At 42.9% G+C, this 24,384-nt stretch overlaps 1 protein-coding gene across 1 annotated transcript in view; it reads left to right on the plus strand.

Annotated features, from left to right (window-relative positions):
• The first annotated feature begins 1,163 nt into the window (after window positions 1–1,163).
• CEPT1 (choline/ethanolamine phosphotransferase 1) overlaps window positions 1,164–24,384 on the plus strand; it is a 31,865-nt gene continuing 8,644 nt past the window's right edge. Inside the window, exons 1-4 of the mRNA XM_009994110.1 lie at window positions 1,164–1,603; window positions 5,352–5,499; window positions 6,476–6,617; window positions 22,497–22,581. Of these exons, the coding sequence (XP_009992412.1) occupies window positions 1,193–1,603; window positions 5,352–5,499; window positions 6,476–6,617; window positions 22,497–22,581 (786 nt within the window). The 5' untranslated portion in view covers window positions 1,164–1,192. The remainder of the gene's footprint in view (window positions 1,604–5,351; window positions 5,500–6,475; window positions 6,618–22,496; window positions 22,582–24,384) is intronic.

Here is a 24,384-nt window from a genome sequence, read left to right on the forward strand (position 1 = left end):
GAAGTGATGTGGGTCTGTTATTTATCACTACCTTTCCTACAAGGGAGATGTGAGGGATCAGACTGCGCCTCAGATTGTAACATAAGGCAGTTCTGTGGTGTAAGGTTCTGCTGCTGCTGAAATTTAGGCTGGTGGCTGCAGGATATTTGCTTCAGTAGGCAGCAAGGACAGTAAAGAAGTACAGTTGATGTTTATAACTGCATTGAGAAGGTTTGTTTCCTGGCTTTCCCTCAGCAATTCTTCAAATATCTTTCTTTCCTAAGGGGGAGCTCTTAGGTTTGCTGGTGGCAAATGAAATGCTCCTTGGAGCAGTGTATAGAAACTTGTGGTATCTTAATCTCATTTCACAGAATTCCCTTGGTTGGAAAAGACCTTCAAGACCATAGAGTCCAACCATTAACCAAACACTGACAAGTCCTTAACTAATGACTGGGGGATTGGAGCATCTCCCTTATGAGGAAAGGCTGAGAGAGCTGGGACTGTTCAGCCTGGAGAGGAAAAGGCTGAGGGGAGACTTTATTAATGTCTAGAAGTATATAAAGGGTGGGTGCAGGGAAGGAAGGAGCTAGATTCTGTTCAGTAGTTGTCAGTGACAGGACAAGGGGCAATGGGCACAAACTGGAACATGAGGAATGTCATTTAAATATGAGGAAATACTTATTTCCGTTGAGAGTGACAGAGCCCTGGGACAGGCTGCCCAGAGAGGTGGAGTCCTCTTCTCTGGAGACATTCCAACCCTCCCCTGAATGGAGCCCTGGGTACTGTGCTCCAGGCAATCCTACTTCAGCAGGGGAGCTGGACTAGATGATCTCTAGAGGTCTCTTCCAACCCTGACAATTCTGTGATCCCCAAGTGCTGTTTCTGTACCACTCCTAAATCCTTCCAGGGATGGGGACTCCACCTCTGCCCTGGGCAGCCTGGGCCAGGGCCTGACAACCATTTTGGGCAAGAAATTCTTCCCAATATCCAATCTAAATATTCCCTGGCACAACTTGAGGCTGTTTCTTCTTGTCCTATCACTTCTTCCCTGGGAGAAGATACCAACCCTCCTGGCTCCAATGCCCTCTCAGTTGCAGAGCCAGAAGGTCTCCCCTCAGCCTCCTTTGCTTCAGGCTAAACACCCTCAGCTGCTCCTCATCAGACATAACAATCACATCTGTGCTCCTCACCTTTAATATATCTCCCCCTTTTTATGTTGCAGGATCTTATGATTCTCCGTAACAGCTGCTACTTGCCAAATAAAAACCCTGAGGCCTCCCAATCCATGAGTGGGCATCGGAACATCAAGAGGCGATGTGGGGAATCCCACCTGGAATCCCCCTCGGGCTGTGGCCATGGTCCAGCCACTGGCTGTGTGTTCAGCAAACTGGTTCAGTTGCCCACACCTCCCCTGTCAAAGCACCAGCTGAAACGGTTAGAAGAGCACAAGTATCAGAGTGCTGGACGGTCCCTGCTTGAACCCTTAATGCAAGGTTACTGGGAATGGTTAGTTGGAAGAGTTCCAGCCTGGATTGCCCCCAATCTGATCACCATCATTGGACTGTTAATAAATATATTTACAACTCTGCTACTAGTGTATTACTGCCCAACAGCTACAGAACAGGTAAGTTATGGACCTTTGGTGATCTTGCTTTGTGGTTGCTGTGAGCAAGTGGCAGCTGGCACTGTTCTCTGGTGGGTTCTCTTCTTTGTGGAGAACTGCTTCTCTTTGACCAGCCTGCAGTTCTCACACCTGTAAGCTAAATTATTTCAGTGTGTGTGCCTCTGTGTGAGTGCTGGTGTGCAAAAAGAGCACATATAGTGCTGGGCTTAACATGCTGCTGGCTCAGTGGAACAGTGGTTCCTCTGGCCAAGGTGCACCTCGTGAAACAGGCTCTAGGACCAAAATAGCTGCTGTGGTGGCAGTGTGAAGGACCTGCTGCACAGAAGCTGCAGCCTGACATGGCTGGAGTGGATGTGCAGACAGTTAAGAAGTGGATTTGCAGTTGTCTTGTGTGGCACGCAGGGTTCTTGCCTGTTTACTTTCCCTGCTTGTGCCTGGGTTAGTCACCTTCAGCTTTCTGGTCTAGAGTTACCACACAACCAGGAGTGCAAGGTGACTCTGCTGGCAGCACGGAGCCTGCCTGGGCACCCAGCTAGAGTTGCAACACAGCCAGGAACCTGAGCTCTGACCAGGGGCTGAGCTCCACAATGATGCAGCTTTGGGAGATCAAGGCTGCTATTTCCTCCATGGCTGGTGTGACTAAACCCAGCTTATAAAAATGAAGGAGCACCTTTCTTCATCCTGGGTGGGCCCTGGCAGTTGGTGTCCCCAGGCAGCTTAGATCAGGCCCATAGGTACAGTGTGCTGGGAACTGTGGGAACAGAGTTCTCTTCCTGAGCAGCCTGAGTCTGTGCTGGGAGAAGGCTGGATAAAAAGTCAGTAGGTTTATTCTGAGTGCACTAAAAGCTCCTGATCTGTCCTTGGGAGAACTGTCTTATGTTTCTGTAATTCTTGCTTTCAGGGGAACACAAGTCTTTACATGGAACTTTGAGTTACTAGTTTCGCTTTCATGAGAACTGCCTTTCAAGGCTCTTGAACTTCCATTTTTATGGGCTGGAGAAGCTTTGTCACTTGAATGTTGAATTTTAAAAGCTGCTCATATCTATAAGCACTGAGAAAGGGAATAATTTGTTACAGAAAATGCATTAGGTATCAAAGAGCTGGGGAGTGTCTCAAGTTGTAGCTGTTAAGACACCTGAACTCCTTTGTAGCTTAAGATAAACCTATGTAGGTTAAAACATCCAACACTCCCCATCTGTGTTCCACATATGATTTAGAAGGGGGATGTTTGCCTCTCTGAAATTATCTGTTCCAACAGATCTCTTCCAGTAACCTGTGGAGTTTGGCAGATATAAGATTAAAAGTGAATATGGAATTTGAGCAGTGATACCTGGAGCAGCCCCTTCCTTTGTCAGACTGTGGCATCACTGGGTGACTTGGTTTTTAACTTGCTGTTTGATCCCAGTTTTACAGGGGTACCCAGTGTGATAGACTTCAGCCTGTCTCTGTTTCAGCAGCTGGAACAGGGCACTGAACCAGAGCAGAATTCAGAGTACAGTTGTATTTTGGCTGTTAATAACCCTCAGAGCATGAGAGGTGCAGCATTAGCTGCAACCTGCTGGGCTAAAACACTTGCATGTTGAAGAGTTTGAGGGTTACTTTGTGCAAAGTGAATGAGTTTCTCACTTCAGCTGAAAAATAACTTTCTGCTGAGGCAGCTTCCAGCCTGGACTCATTTGCCATATGGTGCTGTAGCCCTGGCAGGGGGGATGGAGCTCTGAGCTTGTGCTTTTTTAGTGTGAAGTAGGGAAAAAAGTGGGGCTTTGAAATTCCAGAAACAGGTTTACTTTGTTTTTTTTCTTTTCTTCATTTTTACCCCAAATCACTGTTGCTTTCGGTTGTGAATTGTCTCTTCCTTCTAGCTTGGTCTTAGTTTTGCTTTTTTCACTTGTCTCTTCCTGTTGGGGAAAGGTGCAGCCCAGGGGATGTAGCTGTTGTTTACAAAGCCAAAAAGAAAATGAAATAGAAATAGTTCTACTGCCTGCCTGGATGGGGGGAGCCTCAGCTGGGAGAGCTCTGAGCATTGGGATGGTACCTGAATTTTTGTTTTTTTAAAAAAATATTTGGATAAGAGAGGAAGCTGTGAAATCTTATAGAGGTACAAGTAGTATCTGTGTGGAAGCACCAAGAGTGGTAATGAAAGTGGTGTTAGAGACAAGAAGAAGAGGCACCAGTCCAATTTTATTTTATAGAGGTGAAGTTAGATGATACTGAAAGATAACTTAAGCCTTGCGTGTGAAATATGTTAATAAGAAATAGAAATATCCTCATGGGATGGGGTTCTGTGGCATCACAACCTTGTCTGACTGTGATCCTCTGCTTTTGGGTGGCACCTTTTCCCCCTTCCCTCTCTTCTGTGCTGGTTGGTGTGGGCACATTGCTGAAAGCAGGGCAGGGTGTCACCTTTGGAGGCAGAATGGACTGTTTGGTGAGATGCAGTAGCAGGAACAGTTCAAGCTGCAGAAAGAATGTACTTAAGCTGACATGCTACCAATTACTCATGGTCATGTAGACCAAAAGAAGGTGGAGTCCAGAGCTTTATGAGGCACAGGTCAACTTAATTGAGATACTTGGCTGTGTTTGGACTATGTTGGTGTGGTCTGTGAAACAGAGCTCCACTTTGTCATTGATTAAAAGTAAATGGAAAATGAAAGGGAAAATGAAAAGGGGGAATGGATTCAAACTGGAGGAGGGAAGATATAGGTGAGATGTTAGGAGGAAATTCTTTGCTCTGAAGGTGGAGAGAGCCTGGCCCAAGTTGCCCAGGGAAGCTGTGGCTGCCCCATCCCTGGCAGTGTTGAAGGGCAGGTTGGATGGGGCTTGAAGCAACCTGGGCTGGTGGGAGGTGTCCCTGCCCATGCAGAGGATTGGAGCTAGATGATCTTGAAGGTCCCTTCCCACCCAAACCATTCCATAATTCTGTGATTTGTCAGAGTGTGTCAAATGTGAAGGTTGAAAAATACCCAAAAATGCCAGTTCTATGGATGTGTAAACTGAGACAGACTAATGGTAACCCTCTGGCTTTTGTGATAATAGTGGTTTATGCTTCAAATTCTGACAGATCTTGAATTGCAGTGTTTGGTCTAGCAGGGGTTTGGTGTCACTTGTGTTTCTGTGGTAATAAATTGCCATGCAGCAAAAGAATATTAAGGGTTATTAAGACAGATTGGGCAAAGCTGCTGTTAGCTGGTGATAGAAAAAGCAGCTGGTGGAGATGCTGTGCTGCAGGGCACTGGAAATGCTCTCAGGAAATGGATGGGCTGAACTTGAACTCTGGAGGTCTCAGCACTTTGCAGCGACACAGTTCTGAGGTGCCACCACAGATCCCCTGTGCCTGGTGGTGCTGTAGAACATGACACCTCTGACACCTTTTGGGTGTTTGAGACACATTTTGGGAGCTAAGGAAGTTTTCCAGTTTCTAAATCCCTTGGGCAACTTATACCTACCCCTGCAGGAGAGAAGCAATAAGAAGTTCACTCTGCACTGCTTTGTAGATGTAGTGCTAGAATTTTATTCAGGTGTCCAGTGCAGCTTCCTGCTTTAATAAATAGGCTCTGCCCCTTCATCTAAGCCAGGAATTCTTGCCACTGTTCTATTCCCCCCCTCTGCCTGACCCTGCAAGCAGCAGCTACTGAAAGGTCCATGATGGGGAAGTGTGTGCAAATGGAAAACAGGTGTTGGAGAGTGTAACTTAGAGCTTTTTAAGGTTTAAAAAAGCTTTTACTCTCACTAACTGTTTCTTTCTTAGGCACCTCCCTGGGCATACATTGCTTGTGCTTGTGGCCTTTTCATCTACCAGTCTCTGGATGCTATAGATGGAAAACAAGCAAGAAGAACAAATAGCAGTACTCCATTAGGAGAACTTTTTGATCATGGCTGTGATTCCCTTTCCACAGGTATTGTTATTTTTCATTGAAATATGAGGATTAAATTACTCTGTTTCAGGGATCAAATCTGGAAGACAGACAAATGCTTCTTTATTGAAGAAGAGGACATCTGATATAGCTTTTCAGTCAATCTCCTTTCTGTAGACAGTACCTTGATCAGCTGAATATCTGCTCTTGTATTACACTGAAAGAAAGTAATTAAGCATGTGTCTAAATCAGTGTCTTCTGTGTGTGCTTCAGCAGCGTCTGGGTTCTAAAAACAACTCTGGAAGAACTTATCAGAGTGCTCTTTTATATTAGTTGAGGTTGAATCTATAGAGAGCAATTGCAAGACAGTTATGAAGCCTAAAAAATGGGGTGGTAGAAAGCTGAGTTTGAGATCAGAATCAGCAAGATGAGCTCCTGGGTAGGCAGAGTTCATGAAGTTTAACCTCATTGTGAAAGAACTATCAGGTGCTTGTGATGACTTAAGTTCTTAAGCTGTTTTGCTTTAAATTTTGATGAATGCTTTATCCAATTTGTGTATTTAAAGGGAGGGTGGTGAGAAAGCATGAATCCTGCATGACAAAACTTGTATTTTTTTTTCTTACTGGTGTCATAAAAATTGAGAGAGTGGGGAAGAAATATGTGCAGCAAATCTTGGGTTTGTGAGAAAAGCCCCACGCTCTGGCCACGCGCTGCAGTGGCATAAATGGCTCAAGTCTCTTGATGTCTAATCCCATTAAGCTGAATTAAAATGTAGGAGACTAAGAAACCCCCAATACTGAGGACCTCTGAAAACTGATTTGAGTTTAAATACACATTTTACAGTCTGTACTTTTTAAAAATGCGAGTGTTGATCTCTTCTGTCTGTGAAATAAACCACACCAGGACACCTCCGCGCTGTCTCCTTCTCTGGGCCCTTCTGTTAGCTTTGTTTCTGGTAAGGATCTTTCCACACGCCCGCACTTTATCTTTTTATTATGTGACTGATTTTCTTCTGCAGTCTTTGTGGTTTTGGGAACTTGTATTGCTGTGCAGCTGGGAACGAATCCTGACTGGATGTTCTTTTGTTGTTTTGCTGGAACGTTCATGTTTTACTGCGCGCACTGGCAGACGTACGTCTCTGGAACCCTGCGCTTTGGCATGTAAGTACCTTGGCTGACAAGAAAACTGAAAGTTAGGCTGCTTTCCTCTCTAGTTACACTTTATATGCTCGTAGTTCTGCCCTTTAGACCAGTAGTAAACTGTTGATATTCATATTCAATTGTTGATATTCATATATACACACTTAGAGCTTGTGGCAGCTGGAGCTGTAATTAATACTGAAAGTTACTTAGCTTGTTTTAGGGGTGGGAAAATATCCTTTTGTCATGTGAATTAGGAGTTTCTGATGTAATAAATAAGTACCTTGGGTTTCATCCCAAGAATTGAATGCTTTTGTCAGATGGTGGCAGTCTGGCTTTAGTGTTCAATGTTCTTTTGATCTTGCTTGACTTTTGATGTAAGTTTAATCTTCACTGTTACACTATATGTTAAGAGTTATGGTTATTAATTGACTTTGTGCCTACAACTTGAAGTTCCCAACCCCTTTCAGTTAGTGTAAACTGTGGTTCTGTCAGTAATGGCACCAAAATTGCAGGAAAGTCCACAGTTAAAGTCCTGTTTACTGCTGGCTGAGGGTAGGTGGGGAAACAGAACACAAGGACCCAGTGAGCTGTGGGATTTACTGCCCTTAATGTGGAAATGTGTGTTTATTCTGTTTGCATTCAGAGATTTAACAGATGTTTCAAGTAAACAAACTGCAAAATGGTTTTGCACCTGGAAACCTCTGAAACTTGCCCTTAGTGTGTGGGGGATTCTGAAACAATGCTACAAGGGGCAGTGTTTAATTACAGTCTGTTATTGATCTGTGGGTACCCAGATCCTGCTAAACCTGGAGCAGTTCTCAGTGTCTGTTGGAGGAAGAAAATAAAATCTAGATCCTTATTCTAATCCTGACTATACCAGAGAGGGTAGGATTAGTTCAGTCAATTCTGTGGTAGTTAAATCTTTAAGGTATTAGGCTCAAATCTTATACTGTCTCAGGCTTCTTCCTTTTGTGCTTTACTGAAAGTATCAATCATGAATGTTTTTAGCTCCATTTCAAATGTATAGGGCCCTAATCATTGAAGTTTTTACTCTTATTGATCAAAACCTTGGCATGTGCTTGACTCTACAAATATCAAACCCCCTCAATTTTCCTTTGTGCTCCCAACCAACTTATATGTTGCCCCTGGCACAGACTGGAACTGTTGCTTCTTGTGTTTGTGAGGAGTTTGTGTAATTTTTTTCTGGTTGGACTCCATGATCTTAAAGGTCTTTTCCAGCCAGAACAGTTCTGTGATCTTGGTGACAGCATTTTGTATCAGGTAAGATTGTTCTACATGGCTTTAATATTATGAGCATCTGATCATCCATCAGTATGTAGCTAATTTAGGGAAGACAAGAAGTACCCAAATGTGTGTATCATTAATTTAGATAAGACAGCACTTCATAATAAACACATTAGTTTCATTTGCCCCGTATCACAAGGTTAATAGCCTGGCAAAAGCTGGTGTTCATTTCTGTGGCAAAAACTGAGGTTATTCATCCAGTTAATTGATTCTTGTTGTCTGATACTAGTTTGGGTTTTTTTTCTGAAGCTTTCATTTTACTAATCATAGGACTGAAAAATAGCCTATGTTTTATTTATCCTTTCAGATTGCTTGAAGTGCACAGGCTTAGATATTCTTACTCCTGAATAAGTGGAATTGGAGACAGCTGCTAAAAGGAGCCAAAAAGGTTTTAATGCACAGTACCTTTTCCTTGTCTATGTATCCTGCTTTGTATCTATGTCAAAAATACACTCAGAGGGCTGGGGAAAGTAGGGATGCTTTGGGAAGAGTGTCAGCATTTTGACCTTGCCTTTCCATTCCAAAGGAGCAGGAAAGAGCAGGCAGTTGTTTATCACTTACTGTGCTTCTGTGATGAGATTATGGCCCAGAAATTCTATTTCATTAGAGAGAGCAACTCAATAAGCAAATTGAAGTGGTTCAGAGAAGAGCAGCAGAGACCTAAAGGGCACAATTGATATTTTACTCCTTACAGCTCAAGCTTCAGCAGTTAAATGAACAGTAAACTTTGTGTGCTGAAAAAAATTCTTATTTTTTAAAAAAAAGTTTAATGAAGTGTTCTTGTGGAACAGAATGTCTGATTCCCATGTGCTGTCACTGTAGCAGCCTTGACCACTCCCTGGAGCTCCGCAGAGGGCACTTTGTGTCAGGCTCCTTCTGCAAGTGGGAGTGTTCACCTATTCCTACAGAATATGACAGGTAGAGTAGGAAAACTTAGTGTAATTGTGCCCAATTACTGAGAACATCAACTGTGCTGCTGCTTCTCCTTCCCCCTGACACCTGAGGGAAGTTGCTGCACTATTCCAGGTTTTCTGACTAATCCACTGAGACAGTGAGGTCTCACTGATCTGTCTCCATCTTTAAATGATCATATAATTTAATTAGATGTTGGCAGCTGATAAAGAGCTTTCAAAAAGCAAACTGGAGTTGGTTAAATAGCTCGAAAAAATAGCTAGAGGTCAGCATTGCTTAAAAATTCCCTGGGAGGAAGAAGGAAGTGTCTCAAAGCAAGATGGGTTGGCTACAGTAAGAGTCACTATAGGAACATCAACAGAGCAAAGGCAGCAGGGAACAGTTTGGTGCAGAAATGTTGTTTAAAAACAAACACCTGACCTGGAATGTGCTTATAGGAATGTAGTGCACTTTTGAAGGAACAAGAAGGTGATTCTGAATTGTAGGAAAAAATATTGAAGCACTCCAGATGATTACTTAGTTCTCCTCACCTGTTTTTTCAGCACAGTAACTGGTTTATCTGGATTGTGGACTTGCTGTGCTGCTGTACAGGGTAAGCTTTGTTTCAGGTTTAGTCCTACAGGGGCAGCTTTGCCATAACTGGGCCATCTCTGGTTTGGAAACAGTGCAGTTTTCTTCTGCACGTCACAGAAGTCAAACTGCAAGCCCTGATGGACTGGCTGAGTGGGAGCTGATCTGGTATTTTAGGAACAGGCTGCAGAAACCAGAAGCATTAGGGAGTTTGGTGCACAAACCCTGGAAGGAATTTGCTGGAGCCCAGTTAGAATCATAGAATCCCAGACTGGTTTGAGTTGGAATGGACTTTAAAGATGATCTGGATCCAACCCTCTGCATGGGCAGGGACACCTCCCACCAGCCCAGGCTGCTCCAAGCCCCATCCAACCTGCCCTTCAACACTGCCAGGGATGGGGCAGCCACAGCTTCCCTGGGCAACCTGGGCCAGGGTCTCAACCCTCACACTAAACATTTCCTCCCATTGTCCCCCTGAATCTCCCCTCCTCCAGATTGAAACCATTACCTTTTCTCTCACTACAAGTCCCTTCCAACTTTCCTAGGGCCCCAGTAGTGATTACTAGCTCTGGTTCTTCCAGTTCCAAATTTATTCCACTTGGATTCAACACTGTCCCTGCTCCCTGTCCTGGCTGCAGGCAGTGAGGTGGGAGGTGGCTGTGTCTGAGCAGGTCCCGTGCTGTATCTGACCTCCCAAGGTCACTGCACAGACAGGCTGACTCTACAGGAGCTGTCTCAAATCTAGACTGGTTGGAAGTGCAGCAGAGCTGTTTGTCAGGTTTGAGCTGGGCTCTGACCTGAACTTGAATGTTGTCTTCAGACATGTAAAGACCTTGTCCATTTGGCCCCTGGGGAAAGGGGTAAATAGGATTTTTAAAAACCAAGTTGGTCACTTAGTGAGGGTCCTCCCAAAGATGTGAGGGTGTTGCTGCCCCATGGTCTCCAGAACTTCTATGAGTTGTTGCATTATCTGGTTTATCTGGGCCTTAATTGCAATATGGATAGTTGGTAATAGAAATTACAGGGGTATGTGAGCACATATTAAAGTGTTCATGGGCAGGTTGGATGGGCCTCTGAGCAACCTGGTCTGGTGAGAGGTGTCCCTGCCCTTGCAGGGGGTTGGATCTAGATGATCTTTAAGGTCCCTTCCAACCCAAACCATTCCATGATTATATATATATATGTATGCACACAATTGGATGGAAATTGATTTCTAAGGATGCTTCATAAAGGCATGTCAGTAAACACTGAGAGGAAGGATCAGTTCTTACCAGCTTTCTCACAACCGCAAAGTCAAAAATGTTACTTCACTGTTTGAACAATAGTCCCCAGAGAAAGCAAGGGAATTCAGGCTGTCTAACAAAACAGCCATTATTGAGGAGTGTTGGAGAATTTGGGGGAACATTCTTGTTCAGTGACACTGCAGCAGTTGTACATGAGGAACATACATGACTATGTACATAAGCACGTGTGCACCCTTTTGATAATGGGTTGGTTTAGGAAGGGAAGAAGGTTCATTTAGTTAAATTGAGCCTTCTTGCCAGTAATGCCACTACTTTACATTGAAGTATAAAGGAGAGGGTAATAAATGAGGCTGAGTTTCAGAAAGCAGCTGAAATGAAGCCTGCTGCTTCAGCTGCCAGCAGAAAAGGAGCTGCTGTGTTGTCTTGTGTAGACGATTCACACCAAATATCAAAACACAGAGTTGGGAGCTTTCCAAGTCAAAGTTTAGCACATTGAGTCCTTGCTCCTGGCAACAGCTTCAGGATCTGAGGATTAGAGCAGGAGATAAGGCAGTAATCTCCATCATTATGGGGATTAAAACTTTCCATTTTCTGAGGTTTTTTTCGACACTTCTTGAAGAACTTGAACACTTTGGTTATTGGTAGGAGGAAAGTTGGAAGCTCAGAGTCTCTCTTGGTGTCAGGGGGTGAATTAGTTTCTCTGCACTTGTCAAAAGTGGATCCTGGAGTGTCTTTGTGGAGGGTGCTTGGTTTGCTGTGGGCAACCTGCCCTTTTTCTGGGGTCTCCAGTCACTCCCTGCCTCCTGCCAGCACATTTCTAATGCTTGCTGTGTGTCCTGTAAATATGTCTAGATGCCTTCTACAGCAGAAATCCATACAGCTGAAATTGCTGAGGGCTGGTGTAAATGGTGAGGGGTGTTTTTTCACATCAGGGCCCTCCTCCTTTCCCTCTCACAAGTCCCATAGCAGTGTTGCAAACCAGGAACCAGGCTGTTGTGTGCAGAGATGCTGCTGCTCTTTCTGCCTTTGTCACTGAGAGATGTTCTTAGTGCTCTGCACAACTGAGCTTCAACAAGGTGCTTCTCCTCATTATCTGACCTTGTTACTACTTTTAATCTACCTTAGTGAGCAGCAAAAGGAAACCAATTGCATATCACTCTTAAGTGTATTACAACCAAGAAAGGAGAAGAGCTTCTGGCTTATTTTTAATATTACTTCAGCATCAAGATTAATTTCCTGTAGCTGAAAATACTTCTAATTCACTTATGCTTTGCTTTCTTCTGTGTGCTTTGCTTTATTCATGCTATTTATTTTATCAGATCCAAGTAAAATGCAGGGTTGGAATGAGTTAAAACTCAGCTCCATAATAACCTTTAAATCTATGCTTTTGGATTTCTAGCATGTGACTTCTAGCCTTTTTTTCCCCCCCTCTGTTTTGCTGATGAACGTTCTTCTCTTGCTGCAGTGGTTCCCTTAAGAAAACAATCCTTTGTCTCATGCTCAGAGTTGTAGTTCACTGAGTAATCCCACTTGCACGCTCAGTAGATAGGGATAAGGCAGATGGAAGAATCATCATTTCTCGGGCCAGAGTGTTGCTGCACAGAGTATTAACCAGCAGACACATTCCCCTGAGCTTCCCAGCCCCAAAGCTTCTGTGTTTTGATGAGGCAAGAGTGTTTTTCTTGTCTGTGTTTTGCTACATGGAAGGGTCACAGGGAGTTGTGTGTGTCGGGGAGGAGGATGGTACAGAAATACACCCCCTTCCCCTTAGTTTCACACAGTATTAAAGCAAAGCTGTGTCAGATCAGCTGCACTGGTTGTGATTGACTTGATTTCAGAGCAATCTCCAGTGTATCTGTTTCCTGTTGTTCTTGGTTGGTTCACTTTCTCAGGAAATCTCTCAACTTTGAATTAAATCACTTTGGTTCACTGTTCTGGACAAGGAAAGAATTCCCTGCAGCTCCCTCTGAACTCCAAGACTTGATTCAGTGGTGGCCTTCTTCAAGCCCAATGGCTCATTTAATCAATTGGGACCTTTAAAGAATTTCCTCTGGAATATGCTCAAAACATTAGCACTGACAAGAGGATATTCTGGCTGCATGACTAATCAATTGTCTGTTAATTGGCTCAAGACTCTCACCAACTTGATAAGGGAGCTCATCAGAGCAGACAACACACAAAATAAAACTTGTCACTGCCAACATCTAAGTAGAGTTAAGCACATGCTGAGGTTGATGGCCCCCTCTTTTAAGTTTTCCTGGATCATGTTTAAAAAATGAATCTGTCTGAATTACAAATATCACTTAGAGTAGCATAGGAAAAAAAGGAGAAGCTCCAGCTGTCCTGAAGTCCCAGGTTTAGTTGTGTGACTCTTCTGTGAGCCCTAAACCACCAAATGACACCTTTTTCTGACTGTATTATGTGCTGTGCTCATTAGACTGAGAATGCTTATCAGACTGAAATTCACTGTACCTTCTCACCAGGCACAGGCCTGCTCATCCATTTTGCAATTCCCAAGCTCTCTCAGAGCCAGCAGGATGAACTTTGTTTCTCTGAGGGACCTTTTTAATCAGCTGGATGGCAGGCTACATGCTTCTGCTCCAGGCATGCTCTGATAAGCACTGCAATAAACAGGATCTCTGCTGTGGCTGAATCTGTTATTGCTGAAATATTTATTTATTTTTTTCAGACTGGATGGTTTGATGTCATTTTAGTTAGCTCACACTTAAAAATATTTTAGTTAAAAATGCAAATGTAAATAATTTTCTCCATAAAAAGCCCATGTGGTAGTTGTGTCTCTGCTGGATGCTGCATGTTTTTTTCATCTCTTGCAGTCGGGGATGAAAAATAAATGTATCCAGAACAGATTTTTGGTTGCCACCAAAAAGGGCTCCAGAGCTCTCTTGGCTTTTAGCATCATTTGAGGAGCTGTGTGAGCAGGGAGGTGTCATTCCTTGCTTTCCCTTAGAGGTGGCAAATGGAAGGTGAAGTCTGTGCTCCACAAAAAAATATCCAGTAGCATCTTCATATATTCAGTGTCACTTGGAAATAGGACAATGGGGTAGGGGGGTTGAAAGGTCCTGAAGTTTAGGATTATGGATTTTATTTACTGTCAATTTGAGCAAGGAATTTAATTTCATTTCCTCCTGCACACACTGATGATTGTTTGCCCACAGGGGTGGGGGGAAGGTACTGTGAATTGTGGAAGCTCTGAATAGAGCTTCGAATGTCTGAAATTCTGGGTCGGTTACAACATTTTAGTTAACTCATTAATACTTTCCTTTTTCTTGTGGTTGTTAATTCATTTCCTCTGACCTCCCCCTTTAAATTACCTCCGTGCTGCGCAGTAGTTGTTTGGATTTAGCTCTTTACACCGTGACTGAAGATCTGGTTTAATGGCTCCACTTCACCAAAGTGCTCAGGAAAATGTTTTGAAATGTTTCTTTCCCTTGCATGTAGATTTGATGTTACAGAGTCTGTGCTCTGTACAATAGCCCTGCAGCTTCTCACAGGAACTCTGGGGCCCTGGTTCTGGAACTACACGGTAAAACCCAACATTCATGCTACCTGGCAAGCAATGGCATGGGCTGAGCAGAGACAGCACCTTTGTCATGCACATCATCAGTGGAAAAAACCCCTTTCTGAGTGTATTTCACAAGTGCTTGAAGGTGTGAGGGATAAAAAAAAAAATGTTCGTGAAGTATCAACAAGTAGTAAAAATCTGACCTAACTGCAAAGAAACTTTTTGGAAAACATGTTTTACTTGAGAACTTTGTTGAACAGAAAAGTTTGCTGGCAACATCTTAGTTTTATTTTTTGCCATAGTTCTGGCATCACCTAAAAGGTAACAAGGGTTGTGGAAGCAGCTCTGTATATCTGGGTGAAGAGAAATTTTGTTGGAACTGCTTCAGAAAGTTGGAGAATTTTGTTGTTGCTGTTAAAATACCTTCCCACCAGAAAAGAGAATTTCTTGGTGAGCTCAGGGAGCTGTGCGGTAGCTTAGAAAGTCACGAGTTGCTGGTTAAAAATGCCTGGTTTGAACTCTTGCCACTTCATCCCAGTAGTCACTTAACTGTGTTTGTAGCTTCATCATTCAGTAACTTGATTTCCTGGTTGTCTTTATTTTCAGAGTGCTTCTCCTTATGTCTGTGCTAAATATATCCTTCCCCTCTCTGGTTTACTACTCATTGGAAAGGACTTTCTCTTCCTTATTTCAGCTCTTTTAATGCAGTGTGTCCAGATTGGAGATGTTTTCCACCCCTCAATAAGATGGTGTCATTAAAAGTAAGTTGAGTTCATTGAAATTTCTCATGGCTCCTGGATTATTAACCAGGAGTTTCCCTTGAAATACTTGATGATATAAGAAAGACTTTTTGACAGCCTTGAAACTACATCAGATTTTAAAGAGAACTGACCACTTTTGGTGTGGTTTGTTGACATACCCTTCGTTAAACTTGCACAGGTGCAGATTTTCTTGTTCTTTTGGTTTTTCAGGTAATGGTTCAACAAAATCTCTGCTTGCAAAGAGTCTTTAATTACCAGCTCTGCTTTAGATCCAGTAATATCAGCAATCTGCTAAATCATGGTGTGTGTCACACCCACTGGCTGCATCTGAGAGTTGGAAACCAAGTGCCAGTTTGGCTGCTCTGAAGAATATGTAATTTTTTAAATACCTTGTTGACAGTCTATGAAAGGCTGGAAATACTTAGTGCCAGGAAATGGTGAGGCAGCAAGCAGTAACTTGAAGGAAGGAAGATTTTAATCAAGATTTTTAGCCTCTTGTGGTAACAGTGTTTTCTGATTCTGCCCATGAAGACACTTTGGGTGAAAAAAATAATCCCTTAGTACTGAAAAATTCAGAGACTTCCCAAATCACCCCTTGGTGTGATGGGTTATGAGAGAGGAAGCAACTCAGATTCTGTAAAGAAAGTGAGTTTTTCACAGTGGTTGAGGACAAAATAGATGGAGCCTTGAGCAACCTGATCTGGTGGGAGGTGTCACTGCCCATGCAGGGGGTTGAATCTAGATGATCTTTAAGGTCCCTTCACACCCAAACCATTCCGTGACTTTGAGTCTATGATAGGAATTTGCCATCTCCTGGGGCAGAGAGGATGGAGATCTGAGTCTCTGCACAGGTGACCTAGAGCTGATGGAGATGCCAGTCTGTAGACCCCACCCATAGTCTCCACCCCTGAAAAGGTTGCCTTTGCCATTCAAGAGGACATTTGTTTTACAAATAAATGCAGTGGTTGTTAGGACTGGTGTGTGCAGTGAGCACTTTGGCACTTGCCCAGTAACAGAATGCCAAGTGTTTGTTGGTGACCAGTTCCCTCATGTATGCAGATTTTAAGCAGTCTTTAGACATACTGAATTACAAGATAAAATCTTAGACTCACAGAATGGTGAAGATTGGAAGGGATCTTAAAGATCATCAGGTTCCAACCTCCCTGCTCTGAGCAGAGATACTTCCCAGCAGACCAGGCTGCACAAGCCTCATCCAACCTGCCCTTGAACACCTGTCCATCCAGGGGGCACAGGCATCCTTGGCATCCTGTGCCATTGCCTTATTACCATCATGGGGAAAAATTTCTTCCTGATGTCCAACATAAATCTCCCCTCTGTCTGTTAAAACCGTCACCCTTGTCCTATCACTGTCTTTGCTGATGAAAAGTCCCTCCCCAGCTTTCCTGGAGCCCCTTCAGGCACTGGAAGGTGCTCTAAGGTCTCCCTGGTGCCTTCTCTTCTCCAGGCTGAACATCTCAACACTCCCAGCCTGGCTCCAGAGCTGCTCCAGCCCTCCCATCATCTCTGTGGCTCCTCTGGAGTCTCTCCAACAGCTCTATGCCTTTCCTGTGCTGAGGGTTCCAGAGCTTAGACTTAATCTTATCTAAATTCTTACATATGTAGTTCCAGATGCCTTCTGGCCTCTATTTTTAGTCTTAACTAAGAAGCAAAGATGCTGTTCCTCTAAGTCACTCAGAATCCAGAAACCAACATGCTTATCTTACCCTGCTTGAGGTATAGATTTTTTAAATTTCAGTCTTTATAGCACCATCTCTGAGATGGTTGAGCTACAGGAAATAGAAATTCATGCTTCTTTTTTTCCATCTGGCAGCTGCTTCATGTGATCAGCATTTTGTAGTGAGAAGGTGGGTGCAACTAACAGTCCTATCTTGAAAATACCACATGATTTGGCAAAACATGAAGTGAAACAGCTTACAATCCAACCTTGTCCTTGCATTTGTTGGGCAAAAGGCTTTTTATTCATCAAGGAAGGGAAAGATAATGTCTTAAATTGTTAATGAAGTTTGCTTATGTCTTTAGCCTGTGGAGAAGTTATTTACAAGAACCCGCAGGCTTTGAATAATGGAAAAGAAAGGTTTTGGGGAATCAGGTTCAAGCAGGTTTACTGTAAATGTAAATGTGTGTGGATTTCTAGGCAGCTTCGTGCCTGTATCCCTCTTCCTGCAGCTCTGCAGTGTCACTCCTCAGTGTTTGTCCTGCTCTAATGTGACTTTTGCTTGTGATGTTTTACCTCCCACTTGGCTGTGTTTTCAGAGACCACAGCAGAGCAGCTTTAATGCATTTCAGCACAACCATCTTGAGAAATGGCAGATATAGATGTTCATGATTGAACTGGAGAAATAGGAAAGAAAATGTTAAAATCATGTTCCTGAGAATCTGTTCTGTCAGAAAAGTGAACAGATAGTTTGGGAACTAGCAAGTGATCTGTGCTGGAGTTTGTCCTGACAAGGAAGGTGGGTTAGTGAAGGGAAAGGTGTTGCAGTGTGTGCAGTGAAGCCCTTGCTGCAAGGACAGGGAAGCCCTGGGAAGCTCTGCAGCCATTCTGCTGCCCTGTGGATTTAGGCAGACAGGGAGTAAGGCATAGAATGTGCTTTTAAAACTCCCAACTTTTATCCTTCCCTGACTTGATCTAATTCAAATACTTAGATATCCTTGTTTGCAGCCCTTCAGTTCACTAAAGTAGCTGGTGTGGCATGGACATTGCCTGACCTAGTTCTCTTTCCTCCTTCTGTTCTGCAGAGCTTCTGGTAGTTGTTCTTTCCTAACATCAATTTGCTGCAGGATCTGTATTTTTCAGGGTAATCTTCAATGTTTTTCCCAGCCTTGCAATTAGATATTATGTCTGGGCATTTTTAGTTTGTTCAGCTATTGAGTCTGGGTTCTTTGTTGCTTTTGTCTGGTCTTTGTTCCTTGGTCTTTGTCTGGATGTTCCCAGTGATCTTAAAAACTCCATTCATGGCCTCCTGTTTATTTTACAAAAGATGAAAAAGTCCCTGGTTTATTTGAAGAAATACTCTTTGGAGCTAGACAGCTTTGTGTCTGCTGAGGAACTGTTACAATAACTTCACCGCCATCTATTGTAGCGAGGGCATCTCTTGGGGGAAACAGTTTGTTTCTTTGTCTCCATGTCACAGGTATGAGGGACCCACCACACATTGTGCTCCGTGGCTCCTCATCAGCCCAGCAACATAAACTGTTTGGGCAATGCTGACATGACTCAATTTGTCAGGAAACATCAGGCAAGAAAGCTGTCAGGTTAGGGGAAGTGTGGCTCGAGTGATTGCTGAAAATATCCCAGTTAAGAGGCTTTAAGAAACCCCCTTAAGCTGCAGAATTCATGCTGCTTGCCCCTGCCATTTGTTTTTTTTCTTAGATGTCCACTCTAGCACTTAAATGAGTAAATAAATACAAACACAAGGAAAAAATAGTATCAGCCTTTGAACTGGCTGATTCTCTTCTTGCTTTGAAATATTTTTGCTTTCCTTTTTGCTTCCAGCCTGCTTGTGATCCCAGGCTACTGGTTGTGTGCAGTAATTACATGGGGAGAGTCCTGCAGCACTTAAAGCTTTTCCCCCTTTTGATTCGCCAGTGCTGTGGGTTTTTCCTCCTCGTGGTATCTATCTTTGAACCAAAAAAACTTTCCTGCTGTTAATTGATAAATGATCCACTGCTCCAGTTGTTTTTACCCTCCTTATCATAGGAAGAGGCCCTTCACTGCACAAAGGAACTTTGTGTGGAAAAAAAAATTGTGCTATTTCTGTAATACTTATGCAGAAATGTTATCACCCTGCTTTGTAAGCAACTTCCCTGGCCACTAAAGATTATATATATATATTCTTTTTTTTTTCCTCTTAAGGCTTTAATCAGTTTATATCCAAACTGAGCAAGCACTTTCCTTGTAGCCCTGCTTTTGTCTTGTCACTTTATTAGGTACCTTCCCAGTTCTACCAGAGTTTAAAACAACATGGTGACTGAGGCCATTTGTAGGTCTTTTTATTGCTAACTCACTTTTATCTTGAAACATAAGTTAATCATTAAAGTGAATGAATGTCCTCTAAGGCTGCCTGACACGTTCATGCTTTCCAGGTGGTGCTGTGCATTGCCTTTGCTCAGCATCTTTCTGGACAAATCCATTGGTGCTTTGCTTTCTAATTCCATTCTTTCACTTTCTTTTACTGTGTTGCATTTAAAGGGCTGGTCAGGACTTCCCCCAAGGCTGGCAGCAGTCCACTTGGGTCACATTTGGAAGCTTCAACTCATTCCCATGTATTCCTTTTGCTCCCTGTGTCTGTAGCTGCAGGGTCACTTGACTCACATAGGCTTGTTCAGCTGCCCAAGGAGGCAGCAAAGCCCTTCCACTGCCCTGTCTGTGGGCTTTGCATCATTCCTGAGCCTGTGCAAAATGGGTAAGAAAAGCTGATATGCTGCAAACTGGGACAGGAACCTCTCATTTTTCACTTCAGCTAAGCCAACTTCCTGATGCAGGTGCTGACATGAGGCTGTAGAGCTGGCACAAGGGACAAAATGAGACTCATAAGGGGGGGGAAGAAAGTGGCTGATCTTTAGAGAGGCTGTAATGAGTGCTCCTTATAGCAGCAACCTGGATTTAGTCCAGTTTATGCTGTAGTTGCACAGTCATTTGAAATTCAAATTAAATGAATAGAGGAACAGTTTGCCTCCTTTCCCTTTCACCCAGCTCCTCTTTCCAAATGTTGTTCTCTTTTGTGGTCTGGCTTCAAGGAGCTGCCTCTGAGTTGTGACCATCTGATATTCTGCAAAAAAACCTAAATCACTGGAGAATTCCAGCCTTAGGGATGTACTCAACTGGTGTTGAGCATATTTTACAAGTGATTTTATGGGATGTTCCCAATTTTTTTTCATCCACGGTATAAAGAACTTAGTCTTGACTCTAGGTGATAGTTCAGGTGTGTAGTTTCTCTTTAACTTGTCTTTGCTTCTGTCTTAAGGAGCCCTATAGTGTTAAAAATCTTCTCTGTATGTAGAATTAAAGTGAAGAGTTATTTTTTCTGGAATGTGAGATTCTTACAGTAAGTCAGGGAGGAGCTGTTAACCAAATACACATGCAGTTCCTTGCTGAACCCTTTCCAGCTGCCTGATGCCTTTTTTATTGGAGCTGGGGAGGGCAGGAGTACAGGCAATGGAGCAAAGGTTGTGGCAGAGCTGTGTAAAGAAGATAATGCTGTCTCCCCAACCTGAATCCAAGCACTGCTTTCATGGATTTGCTGGAATCCCAGTTCTGTGGAAGAGTTTCTTTCAGAATACCTTGTCTTTGGTGATCTATTTTATTTTTTTTTCCAAGTATATGACCTTCTTTTTTTTGCATGATGGGCCTCTGAGCAGCCTGGTCTGATGGGAGGTGTCTCTGCCCATGCAGGGGGTTGGATCTGGATGCTCTTTCAGATCCCTTCCAAACCATCCCATGATTCTATGATTAAGATTGCTGCTGCCAAAAGAAACCTGTTTTACTGTCCAAGCAAAACTCTAAGCTTAAGTTACCCAAACTGGTTATTAGTCACTGCTGCTGGGAGCTTTCTTGGTTTCTATTCTTTCAGGTCACTGACAGAAGTAGCAAAATAAGCTAAAACACATTCCTGTTCAACCTGTGTGGGTTCATGGAGCTGCTTCAGCTCCTCCTCAGCTGGACAAGCTGAGAACATTTCCATGCTGATTTCAAAAGCTAGGAGGAAGTAATTTGCATTTCATCAGGTGTTTTGTGTATCCCTTTTCTTGCATGACTGAGCATTTTTACTTGTGCCTGCAGAATAGCTCAGAGGCTTAACTTGTTTGTTATGAGGACTGAAAATACAGATATTTTTTTTTTAGGACATGCTTTCCTCTTTGGGGAAATTAAATTTTTCCCCAAGCTGGTTCTGATTACATTGCAGGATTGATAGGGAACAAATCAGAATAAAGGAGGACCCCTGAGGATATTTCTTGTTTCCCATATCTCCATGCTTGATGTGGTGAAAAGAAAATTGACAAAGCAAAGACACCTACAGGAAACTGGGGGGGGAGGAATTTTTAGAGGGGGCTGTGACAGGACAATGGGTATAGTTTTAAACTGAAAGAGGAAGATTTAGGTTAGATATTGGGGGAAATTCTTCACCAGGGCAGAAAGGCAGTGGCCCAGGTTGCCCAGGGAAGCTGTGGCTGCCCCATCCCTGGGGGTGTTGAAGGGCAGGTTGGATGGGGCTTGGAGCAGCGTGGGCTGGTGGGAGGTGTCCCTGCCCATGCAGGGAGTGAGTCTAGATGATCTTGAAGGTCCCTTCCAACCTTCACCATTCTGTGATTCTAAACTGTCTTTTACTGGAACCTTCTGTAGCCTTCTGACAACTTTGGCTATACTTTCCCATTATATTCCAAGAGTCTGGATGTTTCCTGGGTTCTGATGCTCTCCCATTTTCATTACCCTCTCACCACCCTCACACCAGAGAGTTCCCTCCTCATCTCCAACCTCAATCTCCCTCTCCCACTTTTCATCCCTCCCCCTCATCCCATCCCTCCCTGCCCTTGTCCCAAGTCCCTCCCCAGCTTTCCTGGAGCCCCTTCAGGCACTGGAAGCTGCTCTAAGGTCTCCCTGGAGCCTTCTCCAGGCTAAACACCTCAACTCTGATAACATCAACAGAATTTTTCCAACATGCATAGGCAAGAAGCAGTTTTGAGTCTTTTAGGTAGAACTGTATTGTTAGAGACAATGAATATGCCAGAAATATTTCAAACTGACTTCAGGGACTATTTTTGGTAGTGCTCCAGCATGAGATTGTGTTATACAGCTTCATATAATACACCAGCAAATCCCTCCTCCTTGTTTCATTTGTATTTTAGGATTTGCTTTGTGTAGCTCTTCTCCCCTCTTGCTACTCTAAGACTTCCACATGCTCTTGAAGAGAAGGTCTTGAATTCAGTGTTTTCTCTAAGCTTTTCCTCCTTGTCCTTCTCCCAAACACCTCAGCTGTGTTAAAACCAGAAGTGGTTTCTCTTCTTGCTGCATTTTCCAGGCTGAGCTGTGTGCTCTGCAGCTCACTGCCCCCTTTACATTTGCATAAGCTCCTCAGGGATTTGTTTGGTGGGTTGTTTTTTTTTTTGGTGGTGTTTTTTTTTTTTTCCCAAGTTTGCTGCTATTCAGAGAGAACATTCTTCTGAAAAAAGTAGGGTAGGGAATAAAATAGGGATTAAAAAAAAACCTTTCCTGAATTTTATCATCTTAAAGAAATTATTTCATTATTTTTTCTGGTGGGCAAGGTTAAAACTGAATATTTATCTCTGCAACCAGCAGTGGTCAGTGGAAAGTTCCTTTTGACAAAAGGGGTTTTTATTGCACTGTGAAATAAAAGTCCAGCATGGCTCTTAATTTTAACCATCAAACTAAAAGAATATCTTTTGGCTTTCTAAATGATTTATGAAGTTTGCCCCAGTATTTGGGGAGTTCTTACCCTGTGCATGACAGAGGAGAAGCTGCTGAGCTTGCAAATAACAGACTTGAAATGGCTTTGAGTAATTGTGCTTCTTTTTTTTCTTTTGGCTTTTTGTACCTAATCAGAATTGATGTGACTGAAGTGCAAATCTTCATAATAATCATGCATTTACTGGCAGTGATTGGAGGACCACCTTTTTGGCAATCTCTGGTAATTTTGTTCATGTTCTTGTTCTATCCTTTTTGATAATCTAGACACCTGGAAGATCTACCTGCAAATAACAGCACAGTTGGATTTGTGTGGGGGCAACTTTGCTTTTCCTCAGAAATGGAAATATATATTCTTGTCTAGATGTCAAATGGCAATAATTGTGATTTCTGGTTTTACCAGATATATTAAAACAAGCTGTTTTGGTTTGTATGTTGTGTTTGCAGGTGGAAACTTATCAAACATTACACAAACTGAAATGCTCCTTCAGCTTCCTCTGAGCTGGACAAAACTTGAATGAGTATCATACAACAAACTAGATCAGCCGTGGGAGGAGGACTAAAATGGGTAGAAGTTAAGGGGAGAAACTTTTGGAGAACAGTTGGTGACCATCTGTAGATGTTTTGGCCTGAATGGGGCTCAAACTCTTACCTGTATAGGGGGAAAAAATTATCAAGTGGGTGTTTTTCTGCTTTTTGCGTGGTTTTTTTTAGTGGTGAGCATCCTAATTTAGAAAGCTACCTCTCATGGGCTGGCTCCTTATGGATCCTGCATTTCTTTTATATGCTCACCAGGCCATGGCAGTTTGTGAGCTGCCACTGACTTTGTTTGTGTTGTTGAACCCACCTTGAGTTGTTAAAATAGGAAAAAAAACAACCCAGAGAAAAGCATGTATGTGCATATATAAATATACACAACTTCTGGAAAGAACATCTAAAGCTTTGGTTCCTCTGGGAGGTTTTCCTTCCTGAGTATTGATTTGGTTTGTGAACTTGGCAAATGCAGATTTGAAGATGAATCAGGAAATCTTGATTTGCAAGAAAACCAAAGAGATGGTCAAAAATTCTTGAAACCAAATTGGTGACTTTCTAATCTGCTTCATATAACTGGAGAAATGAACCCCCTGGCATGGCAGAAAATATCTAGACAAAAACAACTAACCTTGGCCAGCCCTGTTTTACTGTGTGTACAACAAACAAACCTCCCAATTAATTGTGTAAACTTTCAAGTAAATTCCATCTAAAGAGCATGAGTGTGGCTAGAACTAATTCTGAAAAGATGAGACAAGTGAGTTTATTGGTGCCAAACTCTTCCAGAAAGGCCAGTGTGGCCAACATCCCCATGCAGCTGCTGCTCTGCATTACTAATGGGGATTTCCCAATTCATGTTCCTAGGCTCCTTTTCCTCTCTTTTTTAAAAAAAAAGTGGGGGAAATGCTGCCCCAGGAACCTCTAACTCTATTCAGTGTAAGGTGATTTTTATGTGAGCTTAAAAATTGGTTGTGGTATGAAATAACTTCAATAAACTTCTAAATGACCTATTCAATAACCCTCTGGAGCAAAATCCAGATGTTCTGGGTTGCAGCAGCACTTGGCCACGTCAGCTCCCAAAAGATGAAGCAATTTTGAGGGCTGGTGTTGGATTAATGGAGGCATTTCTCCAGGGAGCACACTTGATCAGGTCTCCCCTGATGAGGAATTTTTTCTTTTTCATTCAACTGATGAGATTTTGGTGTTGGTTTAGAGAGAAATAGTCTTTCTTCCTTGCAGAGCAAAATCAACATGCCACTTCTTCTCCTTACCCCTCCTGTCCTTTAATGTTTTATATGACAGCAAAATGGGTGGGTTTGTATCTGAGGGGGGAAATAATGCACTAAAATGTGGCTGTGTACTCAAACATTCCACTTTCTTATGCTGACCTGGGAAAAACAGAACAATCTGAATAGGCTAAAGGCAGAATTGTGTGTTTTATCAATGTTGCTTTCATTAGCTTCTTTTTTTTTCCCTGTGAAACAGTGTGTACCTC

Source organism: Chaetura pelagica, unplaced genomic scaffold (assembly GCF_000747805.2).
Source record: "Chaetura pelagica isolate M959 unplaced genomic scaffold, ChaPel_1.0 scaffold470, whole genome shotgun sequence".
NCBI lineage: Eukaryota > Metazoa > Chordata > Aves > Apodiformes > Apodidae > Chaetura > Chaetura pelagica.